The sequence below is a fragment of the Mustela nigripes genome, chromosome 14 (genome assembly GCF_022355385.1).
Source record: "Mustela nigripes isolate SB6536 chromosome 14, MUSNIG.SB6536, whole genome shotgun sequence".
NCBI classification, from domain to species: Eukaryota; Metazoa; Chordata; class Mammalia; order Carnivora; family Mustelidae; genus Mustela; species Mustela nigripes.
Genome location: NC_081570.1, coordinates 30,608,905 through 30,625,028, shown reverse-complemented (window position 1 = coordinate 30,625,028; position 16,124 = coordinate 30,608,905). Strand labels below are relative to the sequence as shown.

The 16,124-nt window shown below is 39.7% G+C and overlaps 1 protein-coding gene across 1 annotated transcript in view; it reads right to left on the bottom strand.

Annotated features, from left to right (window-relative positions):
- RLF (RLF zinc finger) overlaps positions 1-12,226 on the bottom strand; it is a 94,993-nt gene extending 82,767 nt beyond the window's left edge. Inside the window, exon 1 of the mRNA XM_059374261.1 lies at positions 11,971-12,226. Coding sequence (XP_059230244.1) covers positions 11,971-12,207 — 237 coding nt within the window. The 5' untranslated portion in view covers positions 12,208-12,226. The remainder of the gene's footprint in view (positions 1-11,970) is intronic.
- Between the last annotated feature and the right edge of the window lie 3,898 nt (positions 12,227-16,124).

Here is a 16,124-nt window from a genome sequence, read left to right as displayed (position 1 = left end):
TTACTTGCCACTATCAGACTGGCCAATATTAAAAAGGTCAATAACACCAGTGTTAGCAAGGATATAGTCAAACAGGGACTCCCAAACACTACTGACAGAAGTACATATTCTGCTTTTTGTAGGCCAGTATTCAACAAAATTTAAAATAAACATTCTCTTTAATACAGTAATTTCAATTCCAAGAATTTATGCTATAGGGGGGCATCTGGGTGGCTCAATGGGTTAAAGCCTCTGCCTTCGGCTCAGGTCATGATCTCCGGGTTCTGGGATCAAGCCCCGCATCAAGCTCTTTGCTTCTCCCCTCTCTCTCTGCCTGCCTCTCTGCCTACTTTTGATCTCTGACAAATAAACAAATAAAATCTTAAAAAAAAAAAAAGAGTTTATACTATAGGTATTAATAACCACTGCTTAATGTTTAAGGATGTTCACTGCAACCTTATTTATGATAATAAAGAAGAACAATGATTTAATTATGGTACATGCTCAATGTGTGTTGATATAGAGAATTGTTTTCAATATACTAAATTAAAATCTGAATTGCAGATTTGAGTTTTTAAGAATACACAAGAGATTTAACTCTTCTGGGAGTGACTAGAGGGACTGAAGGCAGAAGAGGGCTTTTACTTTTTCCTTAAGCCTTCCTGTAACACTACAGATTTTCTATATAAAATCACTGCTTTTATAGTTAATTTTTTTTTTTTTTTTTTAAGTTAAAAGAGTATTGAGGGGTACCTGGGTGGCTCAGTCAGTTCTGCAGCTGCCTTCCATCAGGTCCTGATCCCAGGGTCTGGGACAGAGCCCTGAAACAGGCGCCCTGCTTAGCAGGGCGCCTGCTTCTCCCTCTCCCCCTCCCTCCACTCATGTTCTCTCTCTCTCTCAATCTCTCTAAAATAAAAATACTTAATTAGGGGCACCTGGGTGGCTCAGTTGGTTAAGCCTCTGCCTTCAGCTCGGGTCATGATTACAGGGTCTTGGGATCGAGCCCCACATCAGGCTCTCTGCTCCACGGGGAGCCTGCTTCCTCTTCTCTCTCTCTGCCTGCCTCTCTGCCTACTGTGATCTCTGTCTGTCAAATAAATAAATAAATAAATTTTTGAAAAATATATTTAATTAATTAATTTTAAAAAGAGTGCAGAAGGCTTTGCTACCTGCAGAATTTAAAATCAAGGGTGTTTTTCAATGGAATACTATGATTTCTTTTTTTAAACAGTAAATGTGTAAAATGTGTATATTCCATGAGAAAGACGTCTGTATTACGTTTTTTTTTTTAATTAAAGATTTTATTTATTTATTTGACAGAGAGAAATCACAAGTAGATGGAGTGGAGAGTCAGGCAGAGAGAGAGAGAGAGGGAAGCAGGCTCCCTGCCGAGCAGAGAGCCCGATGTGGGACTCTATCCCAGGACCCTGAGATCATGACCTGAGCCGAAAGCAGCGGCTTAACCCACTGAGCCACCCAGGCGCCCCTGTATTACGTTTTAATATATAACCTCAACACTATTTTTCTAAAAATGTGTGTGTGTATACACACACAAAAATTTCATAAGTATACATTCCCAAACTGTTCACAAACAAATTCTGTAAGTATACATTCCCAATCTGTTAACCAAAGAAAACTATTAATCTAGAAAAACACAGTACTGAAGTATAAGGCTATGTGACAACTGTCATCCTTTACTGGCTCTTCTTTTACACTGTTCTGGTTTTTTACAATTAGATTCTATTCATGAATTCCTTGGACAATTAAAAATTCCAATCTTTAAGCAATCTTGAGAAAGAAAAACAAAGCTGCAGATATCATAATTCCAGATTTCTACTACAAAGCTGTAGTGATTAAAAAGTACGATACTGGCGCAAATACAGACATACAGATCAACGGAACAGAAAAAAGAGCCCAGAAATAAAGTCACGCTTATGTGGTCAATTAATATATGATGAAGGGAGCAAGAATATACAATAGGGAAAAGACAGTCTCTTCAATAAATGGTGCTAGGAAAACTGGACAGGTAGATGTAAAAGAATGAAAATGGACCACTTTCTAACACCATATACTAAAATAAACTCAAAATGGATTAAGGACCTAAATGTGTGGCCTGAAACCATAAAAACCCAGAAAAGAATATAGGTATCAATTTCCCTAACACCAGCCCTACCAACATTTTTCTGATATATATCCCAAGGCAAGGGAAACAAAGCAAAAATCAACTCCTGGGAATATATCCTTTTGCACCACAAAGAAAACAATCAACAAAAAAAAAGAAAACCTACTGAATGGGAGGAGATACTTGCAAATGATGTATCTGCTAAGGGATTAATATACCAAATATATAAAGAACTTAAAACAACCGAACACCAAAAAAAACAAACAATCCTATGAAAAAATGGGTAGAGAACCTCAACCAAATTTCTCCCCAAAAAACCATATAGATATCTAGTCAACAGACACATGAAAAATTGCTCAAGAGCTCTAATTATCATGGAAATGTAAATCAAAGCCACAAGGAGATATCACCTTACATCTATCAGAATGGCTAGAATCAAAAAGACAAGAAATGACAAGTGTTGGTGAGGATGTGGAAAACAGTATGGAAGCTCCTCAAAAAGTAAAAATGGGGGGGCACTAAAAATAGAAGTACCAAAAAAAAAAAAAAAAAACCCAACCAACCCCAGAAGTACATTATGACCCAACAATTCCACTTCTGGGAATTTACCCAAGGAGAACAAAAACACTAACTCAAAAAGATAAATACATCCCTGTGCTTACATAGCATTATTTACAATAACCAAGATATGGAAGCAATGTTAAGTGCCCATCAACAGACAAATGCATATACATACATATAATAGACTATTACACAGCCATAAAAAAGGGGTAAGATCTTGCTATCTGCAACAACATGGTTGGACCTAGAGGGTACTGTGCTAAGTGAAGCAGGGCAGACTGAGAAAGACAAATAACAAAGGATTTCATTCTCATGTGGATTCTAAAAAAACAAAATAAATGAATAAACAAATAAAAAAAAGGAGAATCAAACCTATAAATAGAGAGAACAGAAGGCTGCCAGGGGAAGGGGGGTAGGACAATGGAAAAAAAAAGGTGGGGGGAGTGGGAGATACAGACTTTTGGCTATAGAATGGGTAAGTCATGGGAATAAAAGGTACAGCATAGGGAACATACTCACTGACACTGTAAAAACGTTGTATGGCTGACGGGTGGTAGCTATACTTTTGAGCATAGCATAACATATAGAGAAGCTGAATCACTACATTGTACACCTGAAACTAATGTAACACTGTGTGTCAAGTATACTCAAAATTTCTTCTTTAATACTTACATATACACACATACTGTATACATATTTTTCCAAAAATCAGACTAATAGACCAAGCTATTAATAATGAGATTACATGGTGGTTTCACTTTCTGCATTTATACATCTTGTCTTAAGCTTTTAGAATGAGCATGTATGAGAGTCACAAAAATTTTAAAATGTAGATATTTCTTTTTTTTTTTAAAGATTTTAGAATGTATTTATTTGAGAGAGGATGAGAGAGAATGTGTGCACGTCCAAGTGGGGCGGGGTAGTGGGGAGCAGAGGAAGAGGAGGAAGGAGACTCCAGGCTGAGCAGGGAGCCTGATATGGGGCTCAATCCCAGGACCCCGAGATCATGACCTGAGCCAAACAGAGACACTTAACCAACTGAGCCACCTAGTGTCCCCCATATTTAATTTTATTACTTTAAGATATATCTTGTGCATTTTAAGCATACATATTTAAAAAGCAAATTTAAGAAAATGAAAGCACAATTAAAAATATGCCTATTTTATACAACCATATATCGTAAAAATGCAAATTCCAAACTAGGTCATTCACTCTATCATATCTGGTAATAATTCCTACATATGTCCACTTTAATAAAGCATTACTGTAGTGGCTAATGTGACACATTCAGGCTATTTCCTTAGGAGTAAAAATACTATGTAACCAAATGTCAGCACAAAAACCTAATAGATCACCCCAAAAAGGACAAGCAAGGCATTAAAAAAACATATTAAAGAATTCAGACACAGCACAAAAACGAGAAGAAAGAGACAAATACATTCATAGTTCCCCAGCTAGCTATACTGAAGAAATTCAGGTAAAACTAAATGAATAACCCTGAACTCAAGATATGTCTGAAATAGAATTCAATCTCAATTTCAAAAAAAATTACAATACATTGAAATATTTTTCATATGGGACAGTATGTATAATTCAAAATTTGCAAAAACTTTAAAGGGAAACTTTTTTCATAAAAAATATCATTATCATGTTTTAAGCTCAAACTGGGGAATCAAAATTCAGTGGTATGTATACATGCAGCAATCCACTCTTCCCCAGTGATTTACTTTGCTATAATGAAAGAAAAACATGGAATTTGGGGTTGATATCAGGTTTAGAACATGGCAAAATGTTAAATGTTCTGGACCTGCTAAGTTTGGCAAATGCTGCACACTTAATGCTCTCTGGGAACATTAAATTAATGTGTAAGACACATTAAAAAATATGTATCCCAACTTATATGAACACAGAATCCTTAGTTCAAGAAGTACTTACTAATACATAAAACTCATGGAACAAAACAGTTTAGGAAATGCTGATATAGGAAAGAGAGCATGGTCTTAGGAGTCTGAAGACTCTGCCACAGCTTACTAACTGTGTGACCCTGGGAAAGTTACTTAACCTCCCTGTGCCTCAGTTTTCTATCTGCAAAATGAAAATACCACCATCTACCTGAGTGCTTTGGCACAAAAAAGAGGATTGACTGATAAGTAAATAAATAGTCCCTCTAATTTTTCATGTAATGGTTAATATGTTGGCTTTAGTGAGCAATCCAAGTTTGAGGAATCTATTTTTTTATACCATCTTGCTCAATCCCATATCTATGTTCAAGTTTTCCAGTTTGATGTCAATCATATCCAAAATAAATGTTTCAATCTGGCTAAGCAAATCCTGTTTCAAAAAAGTCTTTAAATATTTGTAGAATATAGACAACCATGGGAAATTTTTTTTTAAAGATCTTATTTATTTATTTGACAGAGAGAGAAATCGTAAGTAGGCAGAGAGGCAGGTAGAGGGAGAGGGGGAAACAGGTTCCCTGCTGAGCAGAGAGCCCCATGCTGGATCCCAGGACCCTGAGACCATGACCCAAGCCAAAGGCAGACGCTTAACCTACTGAGCCACCCAGGGGCCCCAACCATGGGAAATTCTTAAGAAGCATAAATAAAATTAATTTCTACTCTTCAGTAATCAAGATACAAAGAATAAGAATGGATCTCTGCTGGGAAGCAACATAAACTGGTTAACCAAAAATGTCCCTATTTCTTAATAAAGACAGGTGCAAGACTTGTTACTCTCAAGAAGTCTAGTCAGGGATTTAAGGAAGGAAGGAGATAAAAGATTAACAAATCCTGACTGAATACCCATTAAGTGCCAGGGACAATTCTAGGCACTGGGTAAACAGTCAACACCTTCATGATGCTTACATTCGAAATGCAAGAACAGACAAATAGACACATTTGTCATAAGATATCAGATAGTAGTTGGTAATTTAAAGAAATAGAAAGCAGTGTTAAGGAGCTGGAAGAAGATGCAAAAGCTTTGTTTTAGATAAGATAGTCAAGAAAGGCCTCTGGGAGACGTGACAGTGTCTAGAACTAAGTGAAAACAAAGCACACTTTAGTTTACCGATGCCTTCACAGGCTTGAAGTAAGTGGTGCTTTCTACTAGACTTTTTATTAACATTGTTCAGAAGAGCATGATCCACAGGGAGATACAGAAATCACTACTATAAAAGAGACTGGGTGGTACCAAGTAACTGATAGCATCAAAGTTCCCACTGCTTCACAAGTCCCATTTATAATTACATTTTGGTCATATGTAGTACAATGTTAGCTTCTGCCATTATAACTACCTGTCATCCAGTCTCTATTTAGACATCTCCCAAGAGAAGGCAGCACAAAAAGAAAAGATAAAATATTAAAAATCTTTTAAAATAAAGAGTTCAAGAGCTTTAAAGTTTTCATGGCCACCAATCTCAAGGAGTTAGGAAGACTGATCCCCATCTCAACATCTTCGAACTGTTGCCTTATTCAGCTGCTAACTCTTCCTCAATACTATAATGCCTCCAATTTTCTCCCTCCAACAACACTATTCCTCATTCCGGACACGTAAATGTGTACATTATTATATGAATGGAGGCTAAGTTGACAAGGTATGTTTCCAAGAAACACGCAAAGTTTCCTCTCCCGTTCCTTTACAGTAATTTCTTATGATAAAGTTGCTTTTTAACATATCAGATTTTACATCAAGTGTTCCTTTTGAAGTAGTCACCTCTTGAGTATATCATTAAGTTCTACAATGGAATTCATTCAACAAATTAGTTTTCTGTGCCAGGCACTGTATTAATTGCTAGGTACCAAGTATACAAAAAAGACTAAAAAAAATCCCTACTCAGGTTGGTTTACTAGTCAACAAGAGACAAAGAAAGAAACAACTATTCAGGTACCACACTTACATAAAAGATGCTACTGGAGTATATTAAGTGAAAGAATCACCTCATTCTGTCTGCTGAAATCAGGAAACACTTCTGAAAGACGTAACATCTAAACCTGGTCTTAAAGGATAAATAGGCAGATGGGGAAGGAAGGACCTTAAGGTTAATGAGGCCAACTGAGAGAGATACTGTAGTGAAGGTAGACTCCCTCCCACCCACCCAAAAGGAAGCTGGAAAGGTTGGAGATGGGAGCTGGGAAAGGGGGAGGCAGTGGCCAGATTCTAAAAGGCTTTGTCTGCCAGGCTAGGCTATTAAGTCAGACTTTTATCTTGTCTTTGGTGTAAGAAACCATTTAAGAATTTTAGGGAATAAAGTGCCTAATGAGATTATATTTACAATTTAGAAAGAACACCAAAATGGACTGTAGATGAAGCCAGTCAGAAAGCAAGAGAGATTAATGAACAGACTGCTCCAATAGGACATCATGAAGCCTGAACTAAGACAGTGACAGAATGAAAAGCAAGAGTTAAAAGCAAAGGTATGTACAAAGTGTCAAAAAACACAAACATCTAAGAGGAAAACTATCCAGTGAAATCAAAGAAAGCTTCACAGGAGGTGGTATGTGCCACGGGCCCTAAACAAGGAAAATTTGCTATACAGAAAATGAGAGTAAAGGACAGAGGACAGAGAACAGCACAGTGGGAGGGGAAGACAGAATGCTTAATGACCTGAGATCTTGTAAAAGTAGTAATTCTATCCTTTTGGAGATCAAGCAGTTGGTAAATATTTACTGAAAGCCTAAGAGGGATCTTGAAGAATCAGATGAAAATTAAGATCATCCTTCCCAAAATAATGCACTTGGAAATTTACAGGCAAAATTTTAGTAACAGGAGTAATTGAGATGGCATTTTGGTCCAAGAATTCCAAGTTGAGTACCGCTAAATAAGAATAGGATTATGGGGGCACCTGGGTGGCTCAGTGGGTTAAAGCCTCTGCCTTCAGCTCAGGTCATGATCCCAGGGTCCTGGGATCGAGCCCCGCATCGGGCTCTCTGCTCAGCGGGGAGCCTGCTTGGGCTCTCTGCTCAGCGGGGAGCCTGCTTCCTCCTCTCTCTCTGCCTGCCTCTCTGCCTGCTTGTGATCTCTGTCTATCAAATAAATAAATAAAATCTTTAAAAAAAAAAGAATAGGATTATGATGATGGGATTGGCTAGGCTAAAAGCTGATAAGTAAACTGGGAGTAAGGATGAAGACTTTTTATTCTAAGGCTAAGAAATCTGGAAAACTCAGACAATTTCAGGAACACTGAGTTTACAGATTATCTTATTTAGTCCATACAACAATACATTTAATTGGATAAGAGTAAGTACTATTATTATTCTATCTGTCAATGACAAAACTAAGGGTTAAAGAAAATAACATACCAAGGTACCTCTCTAGTTTAAGTGGTGAAGCCTGTAGGCCTATCTGCTTTAGACCCTTTGAACTCAATTACTAACCTAGGAGAAACTTAAATATATGCCTTACTTATTTTAACACTTAAAAATCTACAGGGCGCCTGGGTGGCTCAGTGGGTTAAGCCGCTGCCTTCGGCTCGGGTCATGATCTCAGGGTCCTGGGATCGAGTCCCACATCGGGCTCTCTGCTCGGCGGGGAGCCTGCTTCCTCCTCTCTCTCTCTGCCTACTTGTGATCTCTCTCTGTCAAATAAATAAATAAAATCTTTAAAAAAAAAAAATCTACAAAGTCGGGGCGCCTGGTTGGCTCAGTGGGTTGAGGCCTCTGCCTTCAGCTCAGATCATGATCCCAGGGTCCTGGGATCAAGCCCCGCATCAGGCCCTCTGCTCAGTGGGGAGCCTGCAACCCCCTCTTGCTGCCTGCCTCTATGCCTATTTGTGATCTCTCTCTCTGTCAAATGAATGGATAAAATCTTTAAAATAATAATAATAAAAATTTAAAAAAATAAAAATCTATAAAGTCACTATTAGCCTACCACCCAAAAGTTTTTCATATAAACAAGGTTTACTCATAAAACTACTTTGGTATTCTCATAGTATAATCATTCACTCAATAATTTCAAGTTTGTTCAGGTTACTTAAAAAGCCTTCAAAATACGTATTACAAAGAAAACTACCAGCTGTATAACTTTAGGAATCATGCTGCCCCCCCCCCCCCGCCCAAAAAAGCAAAAACTTGAGAGGATATTATCAATTTTTCAACAAACCAGAGAAAGGCTTTTTTCTGGAGTTAATCTTATCCACACCGCTTGGAAGACAATGTTTTCAGAAAAGGAATTAAGGGAAAGGAGGGAAAAGCCACATCCCATAGTCACTGAATACAAATATTCCCTGAATACAAGTTGATCTAAGTATCATTCTTAGTAACTATTACTTCTGAAGTTTCATTTTTTATCATCTTCACAAACTTCTGAAAATTCAAAACATGCCCAGAATGAGACAAGCTCTCTATCCTTTCATATGTTGGTTTATTTCTTGATTTGGTGCAATTCCAAAGATAGAGCCATACTGCAAGAGCTGGAGAGAATATGGTCCCAGCCTGTTGCAGGAGGAATCTACTTGGTACAACCTAAGTCTCTGGAACACTTCTAAACTAAATACCTGATGGGGCACCTGGTTGGCTCAGTTGGTTAAGCATCTGCCTTTGGCTCAGGTCATGATCCTGGGGTTCTGGGATCAAGCCCCAAGTCTGGCTCCCTGATCAGAGAGGAGTATGTTTCTCCCTCTGCCCTTCCACCTACCTGTGCTCTCTCTCTCTCTCTCTCAAATAAATAAATAAAATCTTTAAAAAGAAAAAAAAAAAAAAACCTGAACACCTGATGAAAATATTTTGTGGCAGGTAAGTATCCAAGAGAACACAAGTCAGGTTACTTATCTTTACATATTAAGTGCTTCTAGAGGGCATGGTCCTGTCGCCAGCACATAGTGCAATGTCAGGCACACCACAATGAAGGGATGAATAATCTTATTCTGCCTTTCAAATGTGAAACCAGGAGCTATTCAACCAAATTTGAATGGTGACATTGTTCCTCCATCATAAAATTATGAACAAGGACACCCTGAATTGATTTTATCTTGGCTATTGAAAAAAAAAAAGTGACAAAAATATTGTGGCAAATATTGTGAAGAGCTGTCTATAAACTTTCTAGTCTATTGTTTGTATAAAGCATTACAAGGTGATAAAGACCAGAAAACAAAATAAATTCCATAGGCACAGTTTGCCCAACGTTATTAGCTAATAAGTGGAAAAGTCACAATTAGGACACAACTAGCTCTCAATCCAATGTGCTTCCTATTATATCAGTCATCACAGAAACATTTCTCATTTATTAGTCCAAAAAAAAATATTTTGGGAAAAATTTTAGGCAAAAGGAAAACTCGTAGAAAAGACAGATTGCAAAAGTACTTTCCTTCTGAAATTCTTCTGTGCCCTGACATTTCTAGGTGTCACCAAGACTCAAGACATTTAAACATTCAGTTAAAATGAGATAGATGAGAGCCGCAAGTACTATGCATGAAGAAAAAAAGAAAGAAATTTTATGTGTGTGTGTGTATATGTATATATATATAGTATCCTCTGACAGACTTCAATTTGACTAGTTACATCCATTCTTGTTATCCTTCTATGATGACAACACAAACTTAGAAGGCTTCCCCCAAACCTACATCTTCTCATCATCCTCACTCTTCCTCCTTGTCCAATTAGGTCCCCATTCTCCCAAAACTTCGGTTTTCCTTCACATCTCTACCTTTTGGCACCGAAATGCTCCACTCCCCTCCCTTCCCTCAACATTGCCATGATGCACTTTTATCCTTTCAGCCATAGGGGCTTCCTGGACCACCCTATCTAAAGCGGCCTCTCCCAGTTACTTCTAAGTTCATGACTACAAATCACAGTTAAACTTTTAATTGATTTTTACTAGTTAACTGTTGTTCCCATTAGGATGTCCCATGATGGCTTTCCCCTCTACATTGTTTCTACAACACCTCCTTTTCCACCATTACCAAAACTGATTTTGGAAATAGTTATTTCTACCACCTCCTCCCAACTGTAAGCTCATCAAGGTTGTAAAGTGCCGCCTTACTCATTTGCTCAGCACCTAGTGAAGTGCCTGACACCATCCAATGCATTCAGTAAAAGTTTGTTAAAATAAATGTGTGTAATAAGTGGGAATATTCATTAATAGAGAAAAAGCAAAGAACAATTACACCTCAACACTTCCTAGTGCAGGGAAATGCTGTAGGGTGTAGACATAAAAACTGTAATGATACACTGTATTAGCAAGGACAAAATTCCATTTGAAGAGATGAGGTGTCTCTGGCTCGGCAGAGAGGAGGTAGAAAAGCAATCAAGCAAGTCTACTTTTTATTTTCCACTGGACCACCAGAGCAAATTGTCCCCTAAAACTACAACTTTGGAACACTGCAATTTATTCAGCAAACTCAACTACTCATCAAGTGTCCAAGCACCAACATACTAATATTATTTTGCATTCTCTAAGATACACCAGGTGAGGAGCAGAGGGTTGGCCCTGAAACATGGTAGAACAAACAGCAGAAGTAATAACGGCAGATCTTTACAGAGAAAAATCTCGAAATGGCCATGCAGACCAATCTAAACATACCAATAAATATGTAACCACAGGTTAGGACCCATTATAGCACAAAAATGGTCATACCACTACCAAAAGAGACCACACTCCCTCCACCTTACTCAATCCTCTTCTACTCAAAGATCGTAATAGCCACTACAAAGCTCAATAGCCTCATTCCTGGTAGCACAAGCCTCAAAGGAATACAGGAGATGCGAAAAGAACCGCTTCACAGTCTCCCCACTCCCCGCCTCAAAAAAATAAAAGAAAATAAGAAAAAATAAAAAACCAAACAACCAATGGGCTCCACAATCCCTAATGAGAAAGCCCCAGACGCCTTTCAAAGCCAACTGTCAGACCTTTTAGGGGCCCAAATGACGTTGACTCCAAAGATAAGTCTCTGGCCACAAAATATATCTCCGGATTACTCAGGAAAACCCAGGTTTTCCAGTTTGGAGATATGCACTCAAAAAAGGATCTCCCAGCAGAACGAGCAATCAATCTCTCAGGAGGCAATGGCGCTCCAACCACCCGGCAGGGGGACAGGCAACGGCGACAAGGCACGGCCCTTCCAGGGAGCCGCCGGCGCCCTCCGGGCTCTCAGTCTGGCCCAGCACAACCCGCCCTGGCGGTGGCCAAAGTCGGGCAGTGGTGAAGGGGGGCCAGCGGTCGAGCTTCCCGAGCTGGGCCTTCCCGGCCCGGGGGCGCGGCAAGACGGGAAGGTGGCGCCTTTCAGTCCGGCCCCAGCTGCGGCAACGGATCGGGGGCCTCTTCCCCTGGCCTCCCCACCCCGCCACCCTCACCCAGCCAGTCAGCAAGCCCCTCACCTGGCAGAAGCTCCGGCAGTAGTTCAAAGATGAGACCTCCGACACCTCCTGCTCCCTCAGCTCTGTCTCCAGCTGCCACAGGCACGGTCGCAGTCCCGGGGCTCCAGGCGCCGGAGATGCAGGGCGATGACCCCGAGCCATGGACTCAGTCTCGGTTCCGTCTCCGGCTCCCGTTCCCGCCGGAGCCTCAGCCCCGGCCCCGGCGGCGACGGCGGCGTCTCCCTTTCCGTCCGCCATCTTCCCACGGCCCAGCAGCGCGTAGGCAACCAAGCCACGTGATTCAGCCCCGGCCACGCCCCCGGCCGACCGCACGTGGTGACGCACTCCTTGGCGACGCGGGCGCGGGACGGATTCCGTCACTGGGTCTCAGGGTACTCCCTCTCGGCGGCCTTCCCAACAGCCGCCCAGGCAACCGCCAGGAGGCTACTGGCCTCAGTCCTACCTGCCTCAGCCTTTCTAGACTCATAAGAGTCACGAAATCACCGAGCCTGACATACATGTAGACGTAACCCAGATATGAGAGGGATGACACTGGAGCTGCGAGCTCGAGAACGAGAGAAAAGCATCACCAGTAGAAGGAACATAAGCAAAGGTTGTGAAGCTGAAATGAAGACTAGCTCCGTGGGAAGGTGGTTTTTAACAGTGGGCATTACAAGTCAGTAGGGAAAGGATAACTCTTCAAGAAATGGTGCCGAGAAAATTTTTCCAAAAGTAAAGAAAAATAAATGTTTCATACCATATCCAAAAATAAATCCCAGAAGGATTAAAGGCCTCGAAATATTTTTCAGGAAATATATCTGTATGATATTAGAATAAGGAAGAATTTCTTAAATAAGATCCAAAAGGTACAAACCATGTGGGAAAATATTGTTAGAGTTGACTGCATTAAAATTTGTTAATTCTATAACAACATAAGTTTAAAAAGATGCAACACAAAGACAAGCCAAAAACTAGAAGGTATTCAAATAGATAAAACCATTGAAAGATTAATATCCAAAAAAAAGTTCTCAAAATCAAAAGGAAAAAAGCATACAATCCAGTAGAAAAGTAAATAAAGAGAATACAGAGCTAGTTCACCAAAAAAGAAATATGAATGGCCAATAAACCCATGAAAAGATGTTTAACTTCACTGTAACTATCAAAAGTACAAATTCAAACAACATATGGGGCACCTGGCTGGCTCAGTCAGAACAGTATGTGATACTTGATCATACTGTGATGCTGGTCGTGAGTTCCAGCCCTATGTTGGGTGTAGATATTAGATAAGTAAATTTTATGTAGATATAATTTCATACCATTAGATTGGCAGAAAATTTAAATTAGTACCATGTTTTAGGATTTAGGATTATTGAATTTATATATTGCTAGTGGAGACATTTATTGGTACATCACTTAGAAGAATGTATAATATTTAATGAAATTGAAGATACACATGTCCTGTCACTCAGCAATTCCTAACATTAGTAAGAGTTGATAACTCATTGAGATTTATTATGTGTCAGGCAGTTTTTAAGGTTCCTTACATATTTCAAATCATTTCATCCTACTAACAATACCATGAAAAGTTATTATTATTGCTTTCATTTTATAATTCAGGAAACAGACACAGAGATTTTAAGTGACATGACTAAAGTGACAGAACTAGCAAATTATGGTACCTGGACTTCAATCCTAAGTAGTCTGCTCCAAAATCTGACCTCTTTTTCCTTTTTTTTTTTTTTTAGGTGGGGCAGGAGAAAGAGGCACAGAGCCCGATGAGCTTGATCTCATGACCATGAGATGATGACCTAAGCCAAAATCAAGACTCCATCGCTTAACCGACTGAGCTACCCAGGTGCCCCGAGAATCTGACCTTTTAACCACTATGTTGCTGATGTTCATTGTAACACTATTATAATGATAAAATATAGGAAATAGCCTAAATGTTCAACAAAAGAGAAATGGACGAACAAATTATGGTATATTCACACATGGAAATATATAGCCAGTAAATGAATGAATGAAAACATCATATATTAGCATAGTAAACTGCATACCTCAACATTGATTAATTAGCACCTATTGCACTGAATAGATTCAGTAATATTATTATTAATATTATTATTATTCAGTAACATATTCTAATGGACAAATGTGACTAAATATTAATGTGTTAAGTCTAGGTAGTGGAACATAGTTTTCTATAATTTTCTCTGTGTTTTTTGGGTATCTTTAGAATATAAATAATTAGGGTTTAAAAAGGCAAGATTGGGTGGAATGGAGAGAAAGTCAGTGTATCTGTAGTGTGATTCCAGATAGGAAAGGTGGTGGAGATGAGGTTGAAGGAGGAAAGTGCCAGATAATACAGGATTTTATAGCTCAAGGCAAGCAGTGGGGATTTAAAAGTGTGACGGGTAGGGGCGCCTGGGTGGATCAGTTGCTTAAGCATCTGATTCTTGATTTTGGTTCCGATAATGATCCCAGGGTTGTGAGATCTACCCCCACATCGCTGTCTGCTCCACACTCCCTGCTGATCTTCTCTCTCCCTCTGTCCCCCTTCCTACTGTGCTCTCTCTTGCTCTCTTTCTCATTTTCTCTCAAATAGATAAATAAATCTTATCAAATGTGACATGTAACCACTGGAAAGTGTTAAGTGGTTGTGTGATATCATCTGATTTACAACCTTGCTGCCACCATATGCAGAATAGGTGGTGGGAGGCAAGAATGAAGCTATTGTAGCAGTCCCAAGAGTGAAGGTAAACAGATTATGGAAACATTTTGGAAGCAGAACTAATGGAAAATGCATGGGTTATGAGGAGTGAGGGAAAGAGAAGAATCTGAAATGGCCACATGGCTTTTGGGTTGAGTGGTTGGCAATGACGCATATCGAGAAAAATGAAGAATTAGAAAAGAACAGATTGGGGGAAAAGGGAGAGAGAGCCAAAAGTCCTGCTTGGGACAGGTACAGGTTAATTTTAATTTTCCTATGAGATATCCAAATGGATGCACTTGGATATATGTCTTTGGAACTTCAGGTAGAGCAGGACTGGAGACCCAGAGCCATCAGTTATGTTCCTGCTGTAAGATAACAACAGAGAAAAACCACAAACCTTCTTTGACTCCACCACATCCTCCTCTAAGTTTCCATCCCATTTTCTACTTTCTTTTCTAGAAAAACTCCTATAAAGAACTGGCCAAGCCCTCTGTTTATACTTTCTTCTCATTCTCTCTTGAACACTTTTCAGCCAGGCTTTCATCCCCACTCCTAACTGAAACTGCTTTTTAAATTTTTATTTCATTTTTAAAAGATTTTATTTATTTTTTCAGAAAGAGAGAGCATAAGCAGAGGGAGCAGCAGGCAGAGAGAGAAGCAGGCTTCCCACTGACCAAGGAGCCTGAGGTAGTACTCAATCCCAAGATCCTGGGATCATGACCTGAGCCAAAGGCAGACACTAAACTGACTGAGCCACCAAGGCATCCCTGAAACTACCCTTTTTAATGTCACCAGTAATTTCCACTTGTGCTGAATCAAATGGCAAAGTATCAGTCCTTTATCTACTCTCTCGGCAGTGTTCTGGCTTGTTGATCATTCCCCAGTATTGGATTTCACCTGGCTTCCAAGCCTCCATGGTCTCCTGGCATTTCTTCTTGGTTTCTTTTCTTGCTCTTCCTTCTCTTTCTGATTTCTTTTTTTTTTTTTTAAAGATTTTATTTATTTATTTGACAGAGAGAAATTACAAGTACACTGAGAGGCAGGCAGAGACAGAGAGAAGGAAGCAGGCTCCCTGCTGAGCAGAGAGCCCGATGCAGGACTCGATCCCAGGACCCTGAGATCATGACCTGAGCCAAAGGCAGCGGCTTAACCCACTGAGCCACCCAGGCGCCCTTCTTTCTGATTTCTATATGTTCCAAGCACAGCCCTCAAAATCTTTTTTAAAGATTTTTATTTATTAATTTGAGAGAGAGATTGCAACCAGGGTGAGGGGCTGAAGGACAAGGACAAGTAGACTCCATGCTGAGCGCAGAGCCCAACATGGGGCTTAATCCCATGACCATGAGATCATGACCTGAGTGGAAATCAAGAGTTGGATGCTTAACTGACTCACCCAGGCTCCCCAACCTCTTGTCTATCTATACTCACTGCTATATTCACCCAGTTCTAAAACCACTTATAT